This window comes from Cannabis sativa, chromosome 1 (genome assembly GCF_029168945.1).
Source record: "Cannabis sativa cultivar Pink pepper isolate KNU-18-1 chromosome 1, ASM2916894v1, whole genome shotgun sequence".
NCBI classification, from domain to species: Eukaryota; Viridiplantae; Streptophyta; class Magnoliopsida; order Rosales; family Cannabaceae; genus Cannabis; species Cannabis sativa.
In genome coordinates this window covers 29,976,933-30,002,955 of record NC_083601.1, presented here as the reverse complement: position 1 = coordinate 30,002,955, position 26,023 = coordinate 29,976,933, and the positions used below count along the sequence as shown (strand labels likewise).

Genomic DNA, 26,023 nt, shown 5'->3' with positions numbered 1-26,023 from the left:
ATTCCACAATCTTCAAGTCTCTAATTAGTAGGCCTAAGAGGAATCCCCAAGTATTTTAGAGGAAAGCTCCCAATAGTTAAGTTGATTCTTTTAGCTAAGTCTTCAGGACAAGTCACTCTCCCACAATAAATTTGAGACTTATCAAAGTTAATTTTCAAGCCAGATGTTCTACTGAACTCCTCTAAAGCCTCCTTTATTACATGAATTGAATCCTTATCCCCTTTACAGAAAATAACAAGATCATCTGCGAAACAGAGATTCGAAAGTTTAATTTTATTACAAAGAGGGTGATACCTGAATTTTTTCTCCTTGGCTGCAAGCTAGAATCTCCGAGACAAATATTCCATTCTAAGAACAAATAGAATTTTCTTGTTAGAAAAACAAAATGATACTTATATATTATAATTATTTTCTTTTGGGAAAATTGTTCTAAATCATTTTTCTTTACTATAATAGTTTAATAAATGTGGGATCTACCAATTAAAATAATAATAATGTAATAAATGTGAGACCTACCAAAGTTTAAAAGTTAATTTAGTTCACAGAAAAAAGAAAAGAAAACTGTGTATTGTTAGCAGAGTCTAAAATAGGAGCATATTTATTATTTAATATAAAATTAAATTAGTTGAGTTGGGCAGGGATACAATTTTCTAAGAGAAGATCTTGATTCTCCCCGCTCCAATTGATTTTATTGAAGAAAAAAGAAAACGTGAACAAAACATGATTTAAATAATAGAGAAGAGTGATGGGATCCATCCCAGGCCAAGTATGAATGATATCTTCACGTGAACAAAAGTACAAAACATCATATATGAATAATAGAGAAGAATGATGAGATCCCAATAATGAGATTATTTTCACTATTTTCCTTTTTCATTTCCACACATAAATTAATAAAGAATAAATGAGGTCAAATATATTCCAAACATCATACTAACGAGTGACGAGTGAGTAGTATTAAAGCACTTTCTTTTAGTATTTGGAGGAAGAGAAGAGAGAGGAAAAATAGCACAGATATATCGATGATGGACTTGTGGAATAATATCTTGTGTCTAATACTTGCCTTGGCAATCATCCCAGCTATCCATTCAATCATGATCAGATTCAAATCCAGTTCCTACAACCTTCCCCCGGGACCAAAACCATTACCAGTCATCGGAAACCTCCACCAACTCGGTGACAAACCCCACAAGTCCCTGTCTGAGTTTGCCAAGCTCCATGGCCCCTTAATGAGCCTCAAGCTTGGTCAAGTCACAACCATTGTGGTTTCTTCCTCTGCTGTGGCCAAACAAGTCCTTCAAACACACGACCAGTACTTGTCCAGCCGAACTATTCCAGATGCGTTCTATGTTCACGGTCATGATAGCAATGGTCTTCCATGGATTCCGGTCTCTGACCTGTGGAGAAGCCTTAGGAAGATTTGCAATACTCAACTGTTTGCAGTCAAAGTTTTGGATACAAACCAAAAACTAAGGCGGAGGAAAGTGAATGACCTTGTTGAGGAAGTGAAAAAGAGTAGCTTGAGTGGTGCAGCTGTGGATATTGGTAGCGTAGCTTTCACTACGTCACTTAATTTGTTGTCTAACACAATTTTTTCTATAGATTTGGCTGACATGGAATCGGAACTGGCTAGAGATTTTAAGGAAATCACTTGGAATATCATGAAGGAGGGTGGTGCACCAAACTTGAGTGACTACTTCCCTTTGGTTAAGAAGATTGACCCTTTGGGTATAAGGCGTCGAATGAAGATTCACTTCAGTAGAATATTTCAACTTATTGAGGGAATTATCAACCAAAGGTTGAAGCAAAGGGAGTGTTCGGACTCTGTTAAGAATGCTGACGTATTGGATACCCTTCTGGACATCATGGAAGGAAACAACAACCAAATCAATCGACCCCAGATACTACATTTGTTATTGGTAATCAAGTGTTCTATTTTATTCTCTGCTGAATGATTTGGTTTCTTAAATTGAGTATATGTTTGTTTTTATAATTTGTATGTTTTTTTTTACTTTGGAATTTCATCGAACAGGCTCTGTTCGTGGCGGGTACAGAAACGACAGCTGCCGCTCTTCAATGGGCAATGGCGGCCCTACTTCGTAACCCAGAAATCTTATCCAAAGCCAGAGCAGAACTCGACCAAGTCGTCGGAAAAGGAAACCCAGTTGAGGAATCTGACGTTTCTCGGCTACCTTACTTACAAGCCGTAATAAAAGAAACACTTCGACTATACGCATCGGGCGCATTCTTGCTTCCTCGTAAAGCCGAAAGAGATGTCGAAATCAATGGGTTCACAATCCCAAAGGGTGCTCAAATATTGGTGAACATATGGGCTATAAGCAGAGATAAAGAGACGTGGGATGAGCCAGAATTGTTTAAGCCAGAGAGATTCATTGGGTCAGAAGTGGACGTTAAAGGAAGGAACTTTGAGCTGATACCATTCGGAGGTGGCAGAAGAATATGTCCTGGACTGCCTTTGGCGATGAGGATGTTGCCTTTAACATTGGGAACCCTTATCCACTCTTTTGAATGGAAGCTTGAAAATGGGCTTAAACCAGAGGAAGTTGATATGGAAGATAAGTGTGGAATCACTCTCCAAATGGCTCACCCCTTAAGAGCTATTCCAAGTCTTGCATAATCTTAATATTGGTTCATATATATACCAGTGCACGTCATTCTTCAGCTATTGATGTAATTTTTCTATATTTATATTTTTAGCATATATAAGATTATTCATATATATAATATATAAAACTAATTAATAATGTGGTTTTAGTATAATAATAAAAATAATTATATATTAACATAATAAATAATAATTTTAAAAAATTATTTTAATATATGATAATATTGATATCACTTATTTAAATGAGTATTTTTTATGATGCATTATTTTTATATCTCACTCAAGCAATCATTTAACAATGTATTTTTATACATAATTTGTTAAATTATTTAATTATAAAAAAAAGTAATAAATCTTAAAAAAAAAACTAATCTAAAAATTTTTTTACTATACAATATCTAATTCAAAAATTAATTGAAAATACAATATACAATATCTATAATAAAAAATATATGTACTTACTACTTAATTTATTTTCACTCTTGATTATCTAAGAAAATAAAAAGAAAAATATAGCTTACAACTATTAGAGAGAAAATATATGAGAGAATATAATCATTATAAGGATATGTATTATAAGGGAAATTTACAAAAATACTGACTTTTAGCCTAGTCTTTACAAAAATACTGCCACATGGCAGAAATTACTTTTATATTGTCTTGGCCAATTTTTTTCTTTTATAATGTAAACACCAAAAAAAAAAGAGGCCTCCATCTTCCACACTAATGGACAGAACCACCACAGGAACACTAGAACAATCGGAAAACAACCATTAATTCTGGTGAGAACCACCCAATGCAATAACAGTTATATTTGCAAGCCTAATCTTAAAAAATCAGAACAAAAAAAACTACTAAACACAACACAAAAACAAATGTAAAACAATAAGCAGATATAACCACTTGAAAAAGCATAAAAGAACCACACACCTCAAAAAAAAATTTCTAGTGAGCTCGTCAAATGTATTTTTAGAAGAACCAAAATAAAAAAGTAACCACAAAATAACTATAAAGAAGGAAGAAGAAATGTATTTTATAGCTTCCATCTTCCACACCCACGGATAGAACCACCACAACACCACGAGAATAGAGGTGAGCAAAAAATCTAAGAAACTGACCAAACCGAGTACACCGACCGTCCGAACACCGAAAAAACCAACACTGAAAAAACCGAAAATTGAAAAAAACCACCTTCGGTTAAAACTGCCTTTACACGATAGGTTTTAGTGTCAATGGCAAACTAACTGATTAAACCGAGAACCGACTGAACATATATATTATACACTATATATATAATATAATTATTTTTGTACATATTTAATATACAATTTTATCAAACTAGTTTTACTTCTTATTTTTTATTTAAAATCTCAATTATTCATTGCTTTATTTTATTATAATTTGATGTATTTACGTATTATATATACACATTCATAAAATAATACGAGCTTTTAATATAACTCATTAACATACTAGTAGCACAAATAATTTAAGCAAATTTTTTAAAAAAAAATATTTTATATTATTTATTTCACTAAAAAAAATTTTGTTCTTAAATTATATGATATTTCATACAATACTTTAGTTTTTTTTTTAGTTTTCAAATTATTATAGAAAATTTTAAAAATTATTTTTTTTTAAAAAAAAATGAAGCTCAGTCTGGTCGGTTTAAAACAGTGGATTAAAACAGTCGGTTTTTTCACATTTACATAATGGTTGGTTAGTTTTCAGATTATAACCATGAAAACTGAAAATCGAATTTTGAATTTTTTTGTGTGTAAAAAACTGACCAAACCGACCGTTGTTCATCCCTACACGAGAACACCTAGAAAACAATCATTAAGTCCAGCAAAATGGAGCAACAACAGTGAAATCGACATTAAAAAAAAAATAAATTATAGAAAACAACCGTAAAACAACACTAAAACAAACAAAAAAAACTAATAAATAAACCCAGTATACTGCAGTATGAAATTTATAAAAAATACACAGTAAAAAAGTAAAAAAAATACAATCTGGCAAGTATTATTTTAAAAAATGGCAAAAGTTGGTATACCATGTAAATTTTTCTATCATAATTATAAATAGGGTTAGAGTTAGGATTTTAAATTTTTTTTGAGAGTTTTTTACTTTTTTTATCAATTTTATTAGATTTAATTTCAGATATTTTTATTATTTTTTTAAAATTAACTTTTAATTGATGACTAAATTTATATCTAAAATTGTTACAATCTTAAAAAGAAAAAATAAACGATGCACGTTAAAAAAATTATAACAAAAAAAAAAAAAACCTTAGGTACTAATAAAATATAACGGATTTCTATAATACAATTTTTTTAGTGTTATATTATTTGATTAAATTATTTCTTATAGAAATTATGATATGAAATTTAAATAAACATATTACCAAATATTATAAATTAAAACTGAAAAATTAAATATATATTTTAAAAATTAGAATTAAAAATAATAAAAACTAACGAGAAAATAAATAGAATAGTGTGGAGAGATTGTAAGGTGTTTCATCACCCTCATATATTTCTCTTGTGCTTTGAGTGTTTCGAGTCATACATTAACTCAAATGAATTATTACTTCTATTTCTATTAAGATAAATAACAACACAGCTTTTTATTCATTTTTCATAAATATAGGGTTAGTCTAACCTTCATAACCAAATAAGATCCAATCTAATATTTTCAAATTTTTGATTATACATATCATTTATTATTATCATTATTAAATAAAAGATTATTAATAATAATATTTCATTTAATTAAAATTAAAATAAATTATAAATAGCAGAAATTTTAAGATTTTTTTATTTGTGTTTTTAAAAACTACTTGCTTTATTTATTTATTTTTTTGGAATAAAAGAATGGAAAATTGGTAGTAGGAAACTTTGCTCTTTGTCCGTTACAATGTAAAGGCTAATTAGTAATTTTTTTTCCCAAACTTTGACATGTACTAAATCATGCCGCCCGAACTTTTTTGGCCGTTAAAAATTCTCGTTGAATTATTAAGATATTGTTAGATTTAAGGATTTTTATCTAATTTTAGTAAAAAAAATCTAACATAGATGAAAATTCAGGATACAAGATTTAGTACATATCAGATTTTGAGGGGCACGATTTGGTAGATATCAAAGTATGGGGAGCATGGTTCAGTACATAAACAATTACTGAAACAGTAAAATTGAATGAAATTAGACAAAAGTCCTTAAATCTAACAATCTTAATAGTTCAGGGGAATTTTTAACGGCCAAAAAAGTTCAGGGATCATGATTTGGTATATGTCAAAGTTCAGGGGGGAAAATTGTTAATTAGCCTAATGTAAATAGCTAGTTTTTAAGTGTAAATCACTCGCCTTTATTCTCATTAGATTTAGTGATATATTCAGGTATTTTTTATGTCTCTCAATAATCATCCTAAACCATTTGTAATCGCTATATTTACTATAATTTACTAATAATATATATAATAATAATCTATAACAATGATAAACTAACAATAAATAATACATGTATACCAAAAAAAATTATAGGAAAATAATCATACATTATTATTATTTAAGATTGTGATTCATGATTTTCAAAAGAAATAAAAAAAATAAAACTGAATTCTAAATAATTCAAACGAAATGGGATTACTGTGCTCTATTATCTTCTAATTGAAACCCTTAATTTTGACATAAATACAAAAAGAAATTAATATAAGAAACTAAAAAGTTTAGAAAAAATTAAAAATATCAATAATTGAAATGATTTTGAACTAAATTTATTTACTTTTTGGAAACATAGTTATATAAATATATATTTATATAATTAAATACTACTTTTATAAAAAATCACTCATCAAATAAATCAACTATATACTTGAAACAAATAGATATAATACATATGTTAATTCACAATTGATTATGCACATTATTTAGAGTCGGTTTGTTGAAACTTTTGAAGTCCAGCCTCCTTGCAAAATAGCACCATATATAGTCACCTAGTTATCAATATTGTATATAACCTTTGGACCATTTGAGGATGAGAGAGGGATAGAATATGGCTTAGAGGAGAGAATATGAGAGGGTTATATATATATATATATATATATATATATATAGTTTATAATGTAGGGATTAGATCAAACTAATTCTTATTATGAACCATACATGTATATATGTATATGTAGTTAATGATATTTTTCTTATTTTTTTATTTGTCGAAAATTCTGTTAAATAATGTGATGAAGAAAAAAAATCTATATAGTTATGATATTTTAGTTTAATTCATATTGTTAGCTACATAATAATTAGTATTAGAAAAAAAAAATATTAAAAATCGAGAAAAAGAATATTACTTTAAAGTGTTTTTAGACGGTCATGTTATCACCTCATATCTCTTCTTTATATATAGAAAAATACATCTCACAAAAAGACATTTTGTCAATTAATGAATTAATTAATTTATGTGAACCAATAAAATTGTGTCACGTGTACACTGTGTACATGTAGACATTCCACCATGGCAGTTAACAGCCAAAAATGAATGGAAAGGGCTAAGTGCTAACAGAACTTGGGTTTATGAGGTTTTACCACCAAAATTTTAGAATTGGGGGTTAGTTGCAAGAACCTGGCCACTTAAGGAGGTTATGCCGCAAATTACCCTATATAATAATTGATTAGCAGTTTTTTTTTTTTACATTATTCACTAAATCAAAATTTGTAAGACCTGATATTGAAATGCACCAATAACAATATGCCACTATTTATTGTGTTTAATACCTCCTTTAGCATTTTTCTTATCATCTCTAATAGATGGTGTATAATTTGAACTAAAAAAATGACTCAATATTATATTTTGCCTAAATTTTATAATAGTGCTTGATAGGCTAGTTTATGTACATTTAATAAAGTATTTTAGAGGTATGTTTCAATTGATTATATTTATCTTGTGTAGAAATGCACTTATTTTCTACTCGTTTCAAGTTTAAATGGTAAAATTCATAATATGAATTGAAAATAAGAAGTAAAATATCAAATTAGATGAATATGATGAATTTATTATGAAATTTGAAGTTCTAAGATATAATGGTGTGAAAGATTTTAAGTTTTGGATGCTCAACACTCTCCGTTTTTTTTTATCGAGAATCAATATGAAACTTACAACTTATTTTTGAGTATAATGTGTTCACTTTGAGGGAAAATATTGTAAATAAAAGTTTTAGATCTCTCTTTCTTCAATTATTTTTCTTTTTTTTTTTTTTAATTTTTCCCGTGCAGGTTGTCGCCTTTCTTGACAGATTTCCTTTTTTTATTCTTATGTCATTTTCCTCTTTCCTTCTTACCTGAACCTGAAGACGATAACATGGCCTGGTCTCGTGATGACGGCCCTACGTCACTTCGTAGCCGAATCCCTCTCATTCTCAGCGGATTCTCCTCATTTACATATTGAAAACGAGCGACATGGATGCTGGAAATCTTCGGACATAGCGATTTGGTCCAGGAGACCTCTCCAAGAACTAACCATAAGAGTTTGCCAGTGAGATTCAAGTCTTTACTTATTTATTTGTTAGTAAATATATAATAGTGTAAAAAATTATACGAGCATACATATAATATGAATTAGGGGTGTTCATCAAACCGCCCAAACCGCCCGCACTGCACCACACCGCAAAAAAAAATGCAGTTTGTAATTCTTTGCGGTGTGGTCGCGGTTTGAATTTTTCCTAAACCGCGCGGTGCGGTGCGGTTTGCGGTTTTGAATTGTTAATATGCGGTTCAAACCGCACCGCACCGCATATTATAAAAATACCAATTTTTATATTTATTTAGGTCCAATATGTGAATATTCAACTTAAAGTCTACTATTCTTTCAAAAAAAAAAAAAAAACTTAAAGTCTACTAATTATTGTATTGTTGACACTTAATATTTTTTTTCATATTTATTTTCAAGCCTTATGGTATTTTGACAAGTTTTGCTCAAAGTTTGTTGTATTTGTGATAGTTTAATTATTTAGTGATAGTCCAAACCGCATAAACCACAAAAATCGCACCGCACTATTTTTTGCGGTGCGGTTTTTGCGGGTTTTTAATTTCGCGGTGCGGGTGCGGTTTGGAAAATTTGAAAAACCGCATGTGCGGGTTGGTTTAAAAAAATAGACAAAAACCGCACCACCCACACCGCGAATACCCCTAATATGAATCTTTTTTGTGTTGTTATACTTTTTTTTTTATAAATTTTTACTAATTATTATTTTATTTTTATTCTAAACTTTACTTATTAGTAGATAATAGTAGAGTAAATGACATGAGCTTACATTTAAACAGAATAATTAATAATTTTATCTTCAATAAATGAACTTATGCCTAGGGGTGGGCATCATCCAATCCAATCCAATTGAACCGAACCGATCCAATCTAATCCAATTATAAAAAGTTGGATATCCAATTACAATTGGATTGGATTGGATGTTAAAAGTTGGATTCTAATTGGATTGGATAGGTTATTGGATGTCAATTTCAAAATCCAATTAAAAACCGATCCAATCCAATTACATTTATATATATATTAAAAATTTATTTATATAATAAAAAATATAATAAATATTTATTAGATTTTTTTTTGTATGTTGAATTTGTAACACTTAATTGTTTAGTATATTTATTTTCATAATGTTTTGTTCTATTTTATTACTTAGAAATGTTGTTATTTTAATTATTTAAAACTTTTAGCTACAATACACTTATAAGAATAGTATGTTTATGAAGTATTAAACTTAAATAAAAAGTGATAATTAGTTTTTTACGTATTTTTCATATTTTTAAGCTAATATTGAAATTTAGGTGTGTAATTAGATATCCAATTAAAAACCGATCCAATCCAATTAGTAATTTGATTGGATTGGATTTTGAGGTCTAATTGAATTGGATCGGATGATGATTTTCCAAATCAAATTACTAATTGAATTGGATCGGGTGAGAAAAAGAAAAATTGAATTAGATCGGATTCCACACTCTTTTTTTAAAACATATTTCTTTTTAACAATTATTTAAACATAATTAATAAAAATAAGATATATAATTATAACCCACAAATTTTAACAAAAATTAGGTGCTTATGTAACATCCTTCATGCCAAATTTTATATATAATCTTTTTATATTACCAGCATATGTAACGAAATTGCTTAATTAGTTTTTTCTTTGGTAAACTAATAAATAACTTTCTTTGTAATTACTTAGTAGCAAATATTTATTTGGAGATTAGGTGCTATATGTCTAGAATATATAAGTAAACTACTTAGTGTAAGTATTTGTCTTTTTTATAATTTATCTCTTCAGTGTAAGTATTGATATGAATGGAGCCACATTATACATAAGCTTGAATTTCTTTATCAAAAAAAAAAAATAGAAATAGACAAAGAATTATGAACTTGGTTCTACATCTAATCCTGAAATAATGAATTGAATTCGTATAGGTATTTTAAAAGCTGCTATTGAAACAACCTTATTGAATTCAATGAACAATATTGAATTTAACAATTCAACATTTCTTGAACAACAAAATAACAATTGGAGACATTGGACGGTTCAGCATCTGCAACTTGCAACAATTCCAATTTTCAACTGATAACTTAGAAGCAAACTCTTGGACAGTTTCCCATTCTTGCCTGAGGAACAGAAAAAACATGAAGCATGAGTGAGGCATATTGAGTCAACAACTCCCTAACAAAAACAAAGCGAAACAATTGTTTATCTAGAAGTATTCTGCAACCCAAAGCATAAAGCTTTTGATAGAATGGCGATGAATGATGCATGAGCCAAATAAATCCAATCCAGTAAATGAAAACAAATAGAGAGAAAATTATTACCAGCCACCAGGATGGCCAACATAGACCACTAAGCTGATTAGTCCTCCAGGAGCTAAAATATCTTTTGCAACACTCAGTGCTTCTAGTGTTGTTTGTGGTTCAGTAATTAGCGTTTTGTCACCTCCAGGAAGATAGCCTAAGTTGAAAGCAATAAGCCTGAAAACTTACAAGAAATCAGAGTGTACACCCCCATGTTTCAGCAATTTATTCTCCTAATAATAAAGTAGTTGAATCATGTGCAAAGCCACTAAGAAAAAAGTAATATGTGATTTCCACAAAGTGTTCAAAATACCACTATCAATTAGTTCCTTGACTGCCACTTTGAGTTACCCCTCTCTCAAGGTATTGGAAAATTCACTTTCCGAATTCCTTAGTTTTTACTTATTAGCACTCGGCAGAATACTAGATGTAGTGTCCTGCCACGGCTTGAAGTATGGATTCAACACTCTTGATGATGTTGTGGGTTCAACTTGCTTAGAATATTACACAAAAGTGACAATTGGAAAAATAAAATAAGAAAGGGAAGTATAATACTATAATAGATGTGTATCAAATTGCAACTTTGCTTCTAAATGTTGAATAGTAAGACAAGCATGTAGAAGTTTTGAGTAGTGAGTACCTTACCAAAGTATCCTCAGGTAGAACTTCTGCCATTTTACTATGGCATAATTGGATGAGCTTAACAAGTTCTTTCTGTGAAGATAATAGGATAACTACTGCATTCAGTTTTATTTATAAGGTACCAGAATACAAAAATATGCAACTAGGTTTGAATTTTGAACTAACATAAGCAGAATTTGGTCATATTGATATATAACTCAGAATACTCTGTCCATGAAGGAAAAAATGACACCTTGAAGGGTGCATTGGGTACATGACAGAAGGGTATTGGATTTTTAGACCCCATAATTTGTTGGAACGATTTTTTTTTGATGGAATTAGTTAGTAGTTTACTATCTGGGGTATACGGGAGAATGCATAGCTGAGATTGGGACTCATGAAAACTGTATTGATTTGAGAGATTGCTCTTGGGACAGTTCGGAGTCTCTCGAATGCTTGGGTTGTCACTAATAGTTGAATTGAATAGTAGTCCTATCTTTCTCTCCATTTTTATTCTACCTTTTTACTCTTCCATTAGATAGAATCCATAGGAAATTCTAGACCCTTAATGTGATGAAACAGATAGAGAATAAAAAATATTGATCCACACTCAACATACATTATGTAGAATACAATTCAGGTCATAGTTAACCTACTACTCGCTCTGTAATAGTTAACATTGAATTACTTACTAAAGAAAAAGATTTTAACTATGTTTTTCAAGTAGAATAAGTGAAAAAATCCTTATTCCTTGACAAAGTGTTGCAATAGGGACGTACCTCATTTGGACTGACTGATTGTTCCAGCAAAGAACTTGTGTTCTCTAAGGCATCTTTCTGAATGTCCAAACCATAAACACGACCCAGCTGTGATTCACCAGCAACCAGTTTGAGCATTATCAAGGTATCATAACCATTGCCACAAGTAGCATCAATGACAGTATCTCCTTCTCGAACAATTCGTTCCCATACTCTATTCAATAGGCACACCATAGTGATTCAATGTTGAACAATGCACTCAAAGCAAACTAACAGCATAAAATGTGTCTACAAAATCAGATATACCCTTTCCATGTTCATGGAAGCTAAAGTTCCAAATAAGTGAAAGTGAAAGATAACAATTCTTGACATTAAAAATTTTCTTGTAGCCAAGACACATTTCTTTTCTAGCTGAATTTACACACATATAAAATGAAATAAAAAAACATACTTGTGAGCTACTTCAGTAGCTTTCTTCTTCCCCAAAATGTAGCTAGCCAAAGCATCTTCTACTCCTGATCAAAGCATTCTCGTATAAGATTATTCCAAATACCAGAAAATTAAACAAAACATTCCTAGTTACAGTGATATATTTGCAAATATATCATTTTACACCAAAAGAAAAAGAAGAATTTGTCTTTTTTTAATAAGAAAGGAACTCAAGCTAAGAATCTAATAACCACAACCGCCCTTCTGTCCTGCTTAAGTGAAAATACAATTATAAATATATATAAATACATATCTGAATAAATTCGGTGACAAAAAAAATGTACCAGAAAGGGGAGAGGCATCAGAAACGGATGCCGAGGCTAAAGAAGGATTGGTCTGAGAAGCGTACAAGGCGAAAGATTGCGAAACATTTCTACGAACAGGTAAAATGCAAGAAGGATTGGTCTGAGAAGCGTACAAGGCGAAAGATTGCGAAACATTTCTACGAACAGGTAAAATGCAAGAAGTAAGGTTTGTGGGGATAGCGTATGAAACATTTGTTGAAGAGATAGAAAGGGGTTTATAAGGGAAGCTTGTTAAGAGGGGTTTATGTGCTGCTGATATAAATTTGAGGGTCAGCGCCATTTTCACTCGATCCAAGCCTCCGCCCATCATTTTCGTGTCCTCTCCAGTCTCCACTGATAACTTAAAACGTTAACTGCTTTGCTTCAATTATCATTTATATTATTTTTGTTTTAAAATCTCCTCTATCCTTTCTAATTCTTGATTGAGAAAAAGAAGTAGTGTATGTTTCACATCATACTTAAAAAATTATTTTTTATTTTTAAAAGTAAAAATTATTTTTTAAAAACAAATAAGTTTGTTTGGTTTTGTTTTTTTGAAAACAATTTTTAGAAAACAAATTACAAAAACAAAAAATTTTAAAACAACAAATTGTTGTTTTTGGTAATAAAAAGCAATTTACTGGTCAATATTATTTTTAAAAAATTTTAAAAGCTATTTTTTGTTCGCATTTTTAAAATATTTTTTGAAACAAAAAATAAAAAATAATACCAAACATGCTTTAGTGTTTCTATTAATTAATTATTTATTTTGTATGGAGTGTGTTAAAAAACAAAATCTTTCTAATTCTAAATTTCTGGGGTAAAATATTGGAATTTTTTTTTCAGTTTTAACCAAAAAAAAAAAATAACAATATTACAAAAATACTTTGAGCTAGTCAACTAAACAAATAAACAACCCAAATAAAAAAAAAAAACACAAATACTACTTATACACACGTTCAACTCAGAATCTATACTTCCTAGGCAACCATCGCGCAAATACGTAGCAATCTAACGCAACCGAAACAAAAATTCAACCAGAAAAAGAACCACTATTAATTCCGATGACTTCACCTGAGAAGACGATCATTAATCAATCAAAACATGGGTTGTTTCGAATTCATGAAAAAAAAAATTGTAGAAAAACTACTACGAAATTAAAATTCAATCAAAAATCTAATTTAATTTGCATAAAACTAATGTCTTGACTTCAATTTTCAGATCCATGAAATGCAGATCTCAAAAAGTTGAACTGAAGTTCCCAAACAATATAACTCAAGTATAATCCAAAAAAAAATTACATCAATACTACAATAAAATATTTATCATGGTGTATTTTTGTTGTTTTCAAATTTTTAATGGTGAATTTATTCATATTAACTCATGAAGAGACATGTAGATAGAGTTACATACGTAAAAATACTGTTCTGATTTTTAATGTTTCATAACAGTTGCATTACAGTTGCCACTACAAGAAATGTCACTTTTGCCAGCACATTTTTGTGCTGGCAAAAGTTTAGTATTATGCTGGTAAAATGAAATTTACTTCTGATGTGTTGGCAAAAGGGGTTGGCAAATCAACATTGGTATTAGAACTTTTGCCAGCACAAAATGAAAAGTGATGGGCAAAATAACTTTTTCCAACGCATATATGCGCTGGTAAAAATTAGATTTTAGCCATTGTAAATGTGCGCTAGTAAAACTTTGATCTTTTTGCCAGCGCAGTTTACGAAATGCACTGGTAAAAGTTACTTTTACCAGGGCAATAGCAAACTCTGCTAGTAAAAGTGACATTTCTAGTAGTGTGCATAAACATTTTGTTAACAGTTATTCTGTATGATTGAAATCTTCGTCTGATGCAATCTTTGGCCAACCACCCAGCAATCTTTATCTGATTGAAACCTTCGTCTGATGCAACTTTCAACCAACCACCCCACAACTATCGTCTGATGCAATTATCGCGCAACTACACAACAACTACCCTGCAACTATCGTCTTATTGTGTAAGTGATAGTGTAAGAGGTATTTTGGTAATTAAAATCACATAAAAAGTATAAATATGTTGTCGAAGGTATTTTTATAAATAAAGTGTCAATTTATATTTTCTATGTAATATTCTAGAGTGGGTGGCTAGATGAATTTTATTAATTCATTTGATGTCATATATAGAATGCTCCTTACATTATTTTGGTTATTTTATTGAGCGATTTGCGGCGAAACTCCTTTATGTTTTAATTTTTATACACTTAACCCTCTTATTTTTTTTTGTGGCAAAACCCCTTTATGTTTTAGTTTTTATACACTTAACCCCCTTATCTTTTTTTTTAGTGGCAAAACCCCCTTATGTTTTAATGTTTATACATTTAACCCCATTATCTTTTATTTTGGGGGCAAAACTCCCTTGAGTTTACTTTTCTTTGCAAATTTAAAGTTTTATTTAGATATTATTACCGTTAAATATATACTAACTGGATTACTAATGTATCGACTTCGAGGTTTTACTGTTATATACAAGTGTATATAGTGGTCATCCAGTTAATATTTAACGGACGTGTCAAATTTGCAAAAAAAAAGTAAATATAAGGGGGTTTTACCACCAAAAAAAAGATAAGAGAGTTAAGTATATAAAAATTAAAACATAAAGGGGGTTGCCACAAAAAAAATAAAGGGATTAAGTGTATAAAAATTAAAACATAAGATAGTTTTGCCAAAAAAAAAAATAAAAGAGTTAAGTGTATAAAAATTACAACATAGCGAAGTTTCACTCTAAATTTCTCTATTTTATTTTAGTTTGGTTTCTTGTTGTTCTATATATATATAGGCTATAGCTATATGATTTTGTCTTTGTTTTACTTGGATTCAGATCTTGCTCTATATATATTGGATTGATAGTATAAGTCCTTTAGATTTAGTTTTTGGCCTAATATTTCAAATACTTTGGCGTTTGTATAATATTTCAAAAAACGTGTGTCATTCTTTGTTGGTCTACTTTGATGATCACTTTTTTAGGGTAGTATATATTGATTTGTTATTTTAATGAGAATAATATGGTAATAATATGTAAGAGTCATAGTTTTGTATATGCCAAATTATTTTTGTTTGTGTGGTCTGAACACTTTAGTTTCATCTGAGCATGTTTTACATGGGTTTTATGTTTATCTTTGATAACTCAGCTTGTTTAGTTAAAATATCTTGTACAGTTGTCAAGAGCTTGTTATGTGAGGTGTTAAAGTGGATTTGTGGGAATTGAGATTATATATATGTTATATAAATTAACAATTAACCCAAGATCTATTTGTATATAACATAGAATACAATAATAAGATATAATAATTAGGTATGTATACCTGATTGATCCATAGCAATTATCTCTGATTGATCCACAGCAGTTACTCCAATTTGATAGTGCAATACTATCAACTAAGTCTTCCTCCCTAGATCTCTAAATCAGAAGCAGTTTATTTTCTCTGATTATCAAAAGGTATACAATTGTGATGAGACAATATGTATTTATAGAGTTAGGGAGGGGACTTAGCTACAAAACCCTAGTTGGCCGGGCTCGCTCATCAAAGGCTTCAGTCAACTAGAAAAGCCCACACTTCTGCTTCACCTAGACTTTACTCACAGATGCTAAGCCCATTAACAATTGATCACCAACAACATGGGCTAACACAGCAAAGAACTATCCAATCAACCCAAGTTTTAATAAAACCAATAAAATTTAATGTAAGCCCAAATAAAAGTCTAACATTCTCCCACTTGGGCTACATTGATTTTAATACATATATATTATATATCAAAATAATTTTGTTTGAAAACGACTCATGGGTTGAACAACAAGAAAACATTTGTGGCCACTTTAAAAAATGATAGTTCTCTGATAGCATCTCAACATACCGGTCCAATTTAACCTTTGATAATGAACTATGACAGTCATATTGTTTTTAGCTCAACAAAAGACATTCATAATCACAAATACCAAAGTATTAAATCGACATGGTCAATAAGTCTAGTAGTGTGGTAAGGAATTATGTTCAACATGTGATCAATTTAAAATAACATAATATCCTTATCAGTCCTCAATTTCACTGATATCGTGATGCTTAATAAATAAGCCAGTGAAATTAAACATACACCACTTAAAATAAGTAAATGTCACTAAACTTGCTTAAAGAATTAAGCCAACAACATATCATTGTCAATAAGCAAATAAATTTAAAAGACAATGATCACAACAATATGAACCACATGCTTTCAATTCAATCATTCTCGAGAATATAACAAAACATAATTGAAAACATATCCATTCAATAATAAAAAATATTGAAACATAAATGTAGTTCATAACTTTATTCAAAAAATTATAAATAATAATTTCTAAAAACAAACAGAAAACAAAACTCCCACTAACCCAAAAGATCAAAAGATTCTAAAATGCCCATACTAACAACATGTTTATTAAACAGCACGGCACTTAACCCTTTGGTTAGAGGATCAGCTAACATCGACTCGGTCTTGCAATTTTCAATAACAATGTCTCCTTTCTTGACCAAGTCTCTGACAGTGAGATACTTTATTTCCATATGTTTAGAAGCACTACTAATCTTGTTATTCTTTGAAAAGAAAACAGCAGCATCATTATCACAATAGATTAGCATAGGTGTGGAAATAGAATCAACCACTCGTATCTCCGAAATAAAATTCTTCAGCCACAAAGCTTGCAAAGATGCCCCATAACATGCAACAAACTCAGCATACATAGTAGATGATGTGATCAAAGTCTGTTTGACACTCTTCCAAGAAATAGCAACACCTGCCAAGGTGAAAATATAGCCAGAAGTTGACTTTAAATCATCTACACAACCACCAAAATCTGAATCTGAATAACCAACAACTCGAAGATTGTCAACATGCTTATACACAAGCATAAAACTCTTCGTTCTTTGCAAATATCTCAAAACTTTCTTGGCTGCAACCCAATGATCAAGGCCAGGATCAGATAAATATCTCCCAAGAACATTGACTACGAAAGCTATGTCAGGTCGAGTGCAAACCTGAGCATACATCAAACTCCCTACTACACTTGCATAAGGGATGTTCTTCATTGCTCCTCTTTCCAAGTCGTTCTTAGGACATTGCTGCTTAGTGAACTTGTCCCCTTTCAGAATAGGAACAGAACCAGCTTTACACAAATCCATGTTGAACCTTTTGAGCACACGATTAATGTAAGCTTCTTGAGATAAGCCAAGAACTTTTCGATTCCTGTCACGATGGATCTCAATCCCCAAAACATAGGATGCCTCTCCAAGATCTTTCATATCAAAATTGGAAGACAGAAAATTTTTGGTCTCATTTAGTAATGACAAATCACTGCTGGCAAGTAAAATGTCATCTACATAAAGAACAAGAAAAATATAACGACTCCCACTGATCTTCATATAAATACACTGATCAAACTTGTTCTCTGCGAAACCAAACGATGTCACAACCTGGTCAAACTTCAAGTACCACTGGCGAGATGCCTGTTTGAGACCATAAATGGATCGTTTCAACTTGCAAACTAAGTGTTCTTTTCCTTTCTCCTTGTAGCCTTCAAAGTTGAGACATATATACTTCCTCATTCAATTCTCCATTCGGAAAAGCAGCTTTTAACATCCATTTGATGCAACTCTAAATCAAAATGCGCAACTAAGGCCATAATAATTCGAATGAATCTTTAGTGGAAACAGTGAGAAAGTTTCGTTGTAATCAATACCTTCTCTTTGAGTAAAGCCTTTAGCCACTAAACGCGCTTTAAACCTTTCAATCTGTCCTTTTTTATCCCTTTTAGCCTTTAAAATCCACTTACAACCTATTGGTTTAAAACCATCAGGTAATAAAACTAGCTCCCATACACCATTTTTCTTCATGAAGTCGATCTCATCATCCGTAGCTGCTAACCATTTTGAAGATTGTAGACTATTAAGTGCTTCACTAAAAGTGACAGGATCCACAAAATGATCAATATCATATTCTCCTTCTCCAAGATAAACAAAATTATCATGACACTTTGTTGACTTCTTTTGTCTCTGAGATCTTCTTAGAGGAGGTACTTCTGGAATAACTTCTCTTTGTTGATCATTGTTTTGAATAACATCTTCCACAACTGGAATTTCTTCAATGACAGGATTCTCATTAACAATATGAGCTTCATCATTAATAGGCCCTTCATCAATAATAGGACCTTCATCATCTTCGATATCGGGAGCAATATATTCATCAACAATGGGAGCATTACCAACTGGAGTAGGATGGAGACTACTATTATCATCTCTTGAAAATGACATAGGAATACAAATTCCTTTAGAGGACTCCCCCATTTCAAGAGATGTTGAAGGAATTTTTTCAGCAACATCAAATTCCGTAAATTTAGCGATGCGAGATTCAACAATTCGCGTACCACGAGTGGGACAGTAAAAGCGATGGCCTTTCGAGCGCATTGGATAACCAATGAAATAACAGCGATTTGTTCTCGGATCTAACTTTTTCAAATTAGGATCATAAATCTTTACTTCAGCTGAACAACCCCATACTCGAAGATGATTAAGACTAGGCTTCCGCCAACCCATAACTCAAAAGTGGGTCTTGGGAACAAATTTACTGGGAACACGATTTAAAATATAAGTTGCGCTCATAAGTGCTTCACCCCATAAAAACTCGGAAGATTTGTTCTACTCATCATACTTCTAACCATATCCATGAGAGTGCGATTTCTCCTTTCAGCAACGCCATTTTGCTCAGGTGAACCAGGCATAGTGTATTGAGCAACTATACCATTTTCTTGTAAGTACTCTGCAAAAAGCCCCATGTGTTGTCCATATTCTGTATAACGACCATAATATTCTCCTCCACGATCAGAATGAACAACTTTGATGACTCTTCCTAATTGTTTCTCAACCTCATTTCGAAAAATTTTGAGTTTATCAAGTGGCGTCGCATTTTTCTTTAATTAAATAGGTGAATCCATAACGAGAAAAATCATCGATAAAAGTGATAAAATACTTATTTCTGCACAACGTGGTGGAATAAGGACCACCGATGTCCGTGTGGATAATTTCCAATAAAGATTGATCGCGGTTTGCGGTCTTCTTTCTTGTTTTAGTCGATTTTCCACGAGTACAATCAACACAAGTATCCCAATCGAAGCATCAAGAGGAGGAAGTATTTCGTATTTAATTAAACGATCAACCCTTTCTCCGGAAATATGACCCAATCTTTTGTGCCATAACAATAAGGATGTTTCCTTAATATGAGGTCTTTTACCCACGTATTCACAACATTAAAAGAGGAATCTAAAGGAGCCAATGACAACTTGTAAAGACCATCGTAATAAAAGCAATTTCCAATAATTCGAGAGTCGAAGCATAATGTCAACATTATCATTTGCAAAATGAAAAGAATATCCTTGTTTAACCAAAAGCGGAAGCGAAACTAAATTCCTTTTAAAAGTAGGAACATAAAAAGTATTGTTCGTAATAATCTTATCACGAGACTCGTAATTCAAGAATAAATGTTCCAACATAGATAACGTCAACTCCAACATCATTGCCCACTTTAAGCTTGGACTCCCTCTCACTTGGCTTCCCGAGATCCCTTAGCCCCGTAAGGAAGCGAAACATGAACAAGTAGCACCACCGTCTAACCACCAAGAATCAATAGGAACATCAACTAGATTAGATTCAAAACAAACACATGCCAATGGATTACCTGATTGTGCTTGCTTCTTTTCTAACCAAGTCTTAAATTTGTGACGATCCGTTCTCCGATGCCCCAATTTTTCACAAAAGTAACACTTCACATTAGAGTATTTGGACTTTCCATTGTTATTCTTCTCGTTTATTCTTATGCTCCTTACCATTACCATTACGTTTAAGCACCATCATTTTTATTCTTGAATTTTCCTTTTCCTTTGTTGGGCTTCGAGGTGAGAAACATAGTTAGCTTGATTCATTCTTCTCCCTTTTAAGCTTGCTTTCTTCAGCTACACACTGAGAAATTAGGTCGCTGATAGACCATGTTTGATTGTAAGTGTTGTAGAGTTTGTCTTGATTAGGTCGAAAAGAGGCAGGAAGAGCATGAAGAGCTCGATGAATTATGAAAGAGTCAGGAAGAGGAATATTATGATCTTTCAACTTGGACTGAACATTCACCAATTTCAGAATAAAATCTCGCACTCCTTTTAATTCATCATACTTAATTGTTGTCATTTCATCCATAAGATGTCCAGCTTCAGCGTTTTCACCAGTGTCGTATAATTTTTCTACAGCATTGAAAAACTCTTTGGCATTTGTAGTGTCTGGCAAACCACTCAATAGATGTTCAGGAATGGATCTTTTCATAGTAAGAAGACTAAGTCGACTTGACTTTTCCCATTGTGCATGATGAGTTCTCTCGGCGAGTACCTTGGAGTCAGTAAGATCAGCAGGTTTTTCTTCTCGTAGGCACAAGTCCAAATCCATTATGCCTAAAGTAAATTCCACATCTCGTTTCCATGTCTTGTAGTTGGAAGCATTCAAAATATGGATGGAAGCATTATTGTTGTTCACAGAAAAGGAGACTGAAAAATTCAAAAATTAAAACTTGAATAAGCAATATGAGCAATGTATTAGAAAATATTGTAGAATCAACTGGTCATTATAAACTCCCCTTTGGGGTGAGAATATAACACACACATGATCTACCTTCATGAAGTTAACAACAAAGAAAAAAATACATATCATTTAAGAATTTTATTACCTTTGGGCAAATAAATTTCTTAAAAATATGTATTAATTCAAGCAAAAAATAATAATAAATTTATATATTTAAATTATTACCTTTGGGCAAATAATTAAAATATATACATTTAATATTAACTCACTTCATGGAATGTGAACTAATATATGTAAATACTACCTTTGGGCAAGTAATTACACATATAGTCAACCAAAAATATAATATTTTCTTCAACATGTGAAATTTGGTGATAAAACAATCATTGAAAATTAATAATTTTCAACCAAATTTCCAAAAGAGATATATAATTGCTTTTATTATATTGATAATAAAAAAATAAAGTGTCCACCATAACACATTATTTTTATATCAAATAATCAAGTTTTATAACTTTAGAACAACAATTAATGGAAAAATGTGAAATAAAGAATATTGGTGGAGATTACATAGTCAAGATAAATTAAACAAGAGAGTGACTATGTCATATGGGACGAGAAGAAACTCAAAAAATTTTCTATGATTTACGGATTTTGAAAAATCATCAAAAATTATTTTTAATAATTTTTTAACTGCATAATTATCATTAAAATAATAATAATTATTAAACGGAGTCAAAAAATTAATTAAAAATCACCAAAAAATCAGAAATCAAATTCTAATAATGCTGAAAAAAAAAATCGTCGAAAACGGACATCGGACGAGGCCCCACGCGCCCCACGCGCCACCTGCCGCGAGTGGGCTTCGGCCGGGCCGAACCTCCTTCTTCCTCCAGCCGGTTCCTGCAAACGGGTCACGCGACCCGGTTCGGCCCAGTCGGGTCTGTGGTGTTTTCCGGCCAAAAAACACCACGAAAACTCGCGATTCTTGATGGGTTTTGTTTGGGACACGATTTCTCATCAATCTATGGTATTAATTTCGGGTATTAATGATGATAAGGGTCTCGATCGGATTGTGTTCAATCCGAAAACTAAGAACAAAAAAAATGCCCGATTTTGATTTTTTTTGTTGCAGCCGAATTCTAATTAAACTATGTAGAAACATTGTAAATTGGTTGGTAATGAGATTTGCACCATTAATTTTAATGTATAAACAATAGAATCAAAAAACCTAAATTTAATTTCATAAGAAAAAAAATATATATATATATATAAACCCTAAAACTTTAAATTTAAAATTCTCATAATATACATAATTGATTTCATGCATATAATATATCAATTGCAAGAGAATTTAACGATGAATAAAACTCCTAAAGTTTTAAGATTTATAAACAAAAAATTACACATAAAATAATAACGAAATTGATATGAAATTATGGATAATTAACATATACAAATTAATTATACTAATTATAGGTTCTAAATCATATACAATAGACAATCTGATACCACATGTTATATAAATTAACAATTAACCCAAGATCTATTTGTATATAACATAGAACACAATAATAAGATATAATAATTAGGTATGTGTACCTGATTGATCCATAGCAATTATCTCTGATTGATCCACAGCAGTTACTCCAATTTGATAGTGCAATACTATCAACTAAGTCTTCCTCCCTAGATCTCTAAATCAGAAGCAGTTTATTTTCTCTGATTATCAAAAGGTATACAATTGTGATGAGACAATATGTATTTATAGAGTTAGGGAGGGGACTTAGCTACAAAACTCTAGTTGGGCTGGGCCTGCTCATCAAAGGCTTCAGTCAACTAGAAAAGCCCACACTTCTGCTTCACCTAGACTTTACTCACAGATGCTAAGCCCATTAACAATTGATCACCAACAACATGGGCTAACACAGCAAAGAACTATCCAATCAACCCAAGTTTTAATAAAACCAATAAAATTTAATGTAAGCCCAAATAAAAGTCTAACATTATATATATACTTGATTCTTGAATATTCTAACTAACTCTCAGTATATTGAATATCCTAAAGGAGTTCCAATTCATTGCTAAAGCGATTTTAGATCAACCGAAGTAGGGGAGCTTGTCTTCAAATTTAAAGGGACTTAGATCGATCTAGATTTTGATTGAATTATCAAAATTTTAAGGTCAATTGTTGTATCTTGACCTTAATTATTATTGGAGTTATTTATCCTTGTTTCTGGGAGAATCTGAGTAATTGGCTAGAATGCGTTTCCATTACAGGTGAACCTTGTAAATTCCTCATCTTGATTTACTTTTTAATGACATGTTTACTAATAAGTAATGGGAATCAATGGTAAGGTAATCATTTCCTTACATTTATTTACTTATGGCATGTTTACTAATAAGTAATGGGAATCAATAGTAAGGTAATCATTCATTTACATTTGTTTACTTGCATTATTAAAATTAGAAAAGGGAGAAGTTGATTAAATAAGGGAGAAAAGAAAGGGAGAACTTCTCCTACCAATTTTGTAAGGAATGCCATTAAGAGTAATGGATTTTTATTATTTTTATTTTATTTTTTAATATTAAATATATAATGACAATTTTGTCCTTTAAAATATGTCTTGCAAAATAACTACCATATAATATAGTTTAACTCAAAAGGGCAATTTAGTCTATTTAAGCATTCCGATTACGTTTCCTAATAAAGTAAACAAGATAAATCACAACTATTCCATTTCTAAAAAATTTTAGTAAACAACATATTACAAATATTGATTCCGATTATTTTTCATTTATTCCGTTACATTTCTCCATTAATTTATTCCGATTCTGATTACTGTATAGTAAACGTACCATTACATTATTAAAATTAGGAAAGGGAGAACTTGATTAAATAAAGGAGAAAAGAAAGGGAGAACTTCCCCCACCAATTTTATAAGGAATGCCATTAAGGGTAATGGATTTTAATTATTTTTATTTTATTTTATAATCTTAAATATATAATGACAATTTTGTCCTTTAAAATATATCTTATAAAATAACTATATAATATAGTTTAACTCAAAAGGGCAATTTAGTCAATTGAAGTATTCCGATTACGTTTCCTAATAAAGTAAACAAGATAAATCACAACTATTCTATTTCCAAAAAATTTTAGTAAACAACATATTACAAATATTGATTCCGATTATTTTTCATTTATTCCGTTACATTTCTCCATTAATTTATTCCGATTCTGATTACTGTATAGTAAACGTGCCATTAAGGTAGCTATAATACATGATTAACAAAATTCATGCTTCTTTTAATATGAAATATGTAAATATTAATGAATGGTAATGGAGTCGTAGACATGTATAGCGGGGATAATTTTTTCCACCCCATATCTAATCAATACTGTAATGACACATCATTTAATTTATTTTTGTAAAATTTACTCACTAAAACTAACTGAACAATTCCATTAACTATATGTTTTCATTTTTTTAAATTCTTTTTTTTTTTACTGTTATTTTGGCTGAACAATAGTTTTTTTTTTTTTAAATATAATTTATAAATTTTTTATACCTCATATTAACCTAAAAATTTCAAACTCTAGAAGAAAAATTATAAATATGCTCTTTCTTTTCAATGATTCTTATAATTAATATTATGTCCCTATTCAGATAAATAAAAAAAAATAATATGTCATTATTATTTTTTAGTTATTTTAATTATATTTAATATTTATGATAATAATTTCTTTAAAAAAAAATTAGTTCTACCATTTTTTGTAGTTAACAAATTTGCTCCGTAAGTTTTAGTGAGTAAACTTTACAAAAATAAATTAAATGATGTGTGATCATCATATTAATTATACATAATAGAATACAATATTTTGACAGGGATCTTGATTCATATATATGTAGCTATTGCTTGATATGATTTATGTATATATATTTATATATACTAGGTGAATGTACGTGCCGAGCCACGTATTGCTAGTTTCATTTAAAATTTTAGTCTTTTTAAGATTTTGAATGTATTTTATTTTTAAAGATTACAAAGTTTTTGTTTGAAAAAATTAAATATTTATATTTGAAATATTATTTAATAATGTATTAAAAATAATATTAGTGTAATTATAAAATTGTAAATAATTTATTATTGGAGTAGTAGATTATTCTATTTAATTCTTTTTTTAACATAGCATTGTAATGTAAGTTTATATCTATAAATATTCTGTAAAGTGTTAATATTATGCTTCCTATGCTTATCCAGAGAAAAGATTAGATAACGTGAGGTTAACTTTAATATATAAAAATTTTTCTTTTTTAAAAAATAAATAAAAAAAATTATTAATATTCTCCCAAATAGGTTTGTTAGAGAGATATGTGGCTAAGATGATTTTTTTAATTTGAAAAGAAATTATTAATATTTAAAAGATTGTTTAATTTTTTTGGTTTAATTATGGGTTTATTTGTTAACGGAAGATCAAATCTAATCGTTAAATTTAACAGAATATTCTTTTATTTTTAAGTATATTCTGTTAATATATATATATATATTGGTTTTTACGTTTTAGCTAGAATATTAGACTTGACAATATAATCTTCTATTTTACATAAATTCTAAGAATTAAGATGTTATCTGGTTTTGGTCAAAATGTTTTTGATAATATATTTTTTATCATTATATATATGTTATTACAATTAATAAAACTTATTAATTTCTTTTTTTAAAATATTTTCTTTTAGTTTTATTATTAATATATTTTTTTTTTTGAAAG

At 30.1% G+C, this 26,023-nt stretch overlaps 2 protein-coding genes across 3 annotated transcripts; one reads left to right on the top strand and one right to left on the bottom strand.

The window, feature by feature from the left end:
- The first annotated feature begins 958 nt into the window (after positions 1 to 958).
- Positions 959 to 2,682, top strand: LOC115705745 (geraniol 8-hydroxylase). The gene is made up of 2 exons (XM_030633170.2): positions 959 to 1,919; positions 2,033 to 2,682. The coding sequence occupies exons 1-2, from the start codon at positions 1,023 to 1,025 to the stop codon at positions 2,636 to 2,638; spliced, it is 1,503 nt and encodes a 500-aa protein (XP_030489030.2). The 5' UTR covers positions 959 to 1,022; the 3' UTR covers positions 2,639 to 2,682.
- A 7,307-nt stretch (positions 2,683 to 9,989) lies between these two features.
- LOC115705768 (tRNA (mnm(5)s(2)U34)-methyltransferase, chloroplastic) lies at positions 9,990 to 12,982 on the bottom strand. 2 transcript variants are annotated; one of them, XM_061107537.1, is made up of 7 exons: positions 12,788 to 12,950; positions 12,620 to 12,718; positions 12,298 to 12,361; positions 11,868 to 12,060; positions 11,108 to 11,181; positions 10,489 to 10,644; positions 9,990 to 10,287 (listed from the first exon to the last, which is right to left on the bottom strand). In XM_061107537.1, exons 1-7 carry the CDS (start codon positions 12,948 to 12,950, stop codon positions 10,161 to 10,163), a joined length of 876 nt encoding a protein of 291 aa, XP_060963520.1. In that variant the 3' UTR covers positions 9,990 to 10,160. The 2 variants fall into 2 exon arrangements, with proteins under 2 accessions (XP_060963520.1, XP_060963513.1); XM_061107530.1 differs by having other exon boundaries at positions 12,620 to 12,982.
- Positions 12,983 to 26,023: the final 13,041 nt, after the last annotated feature.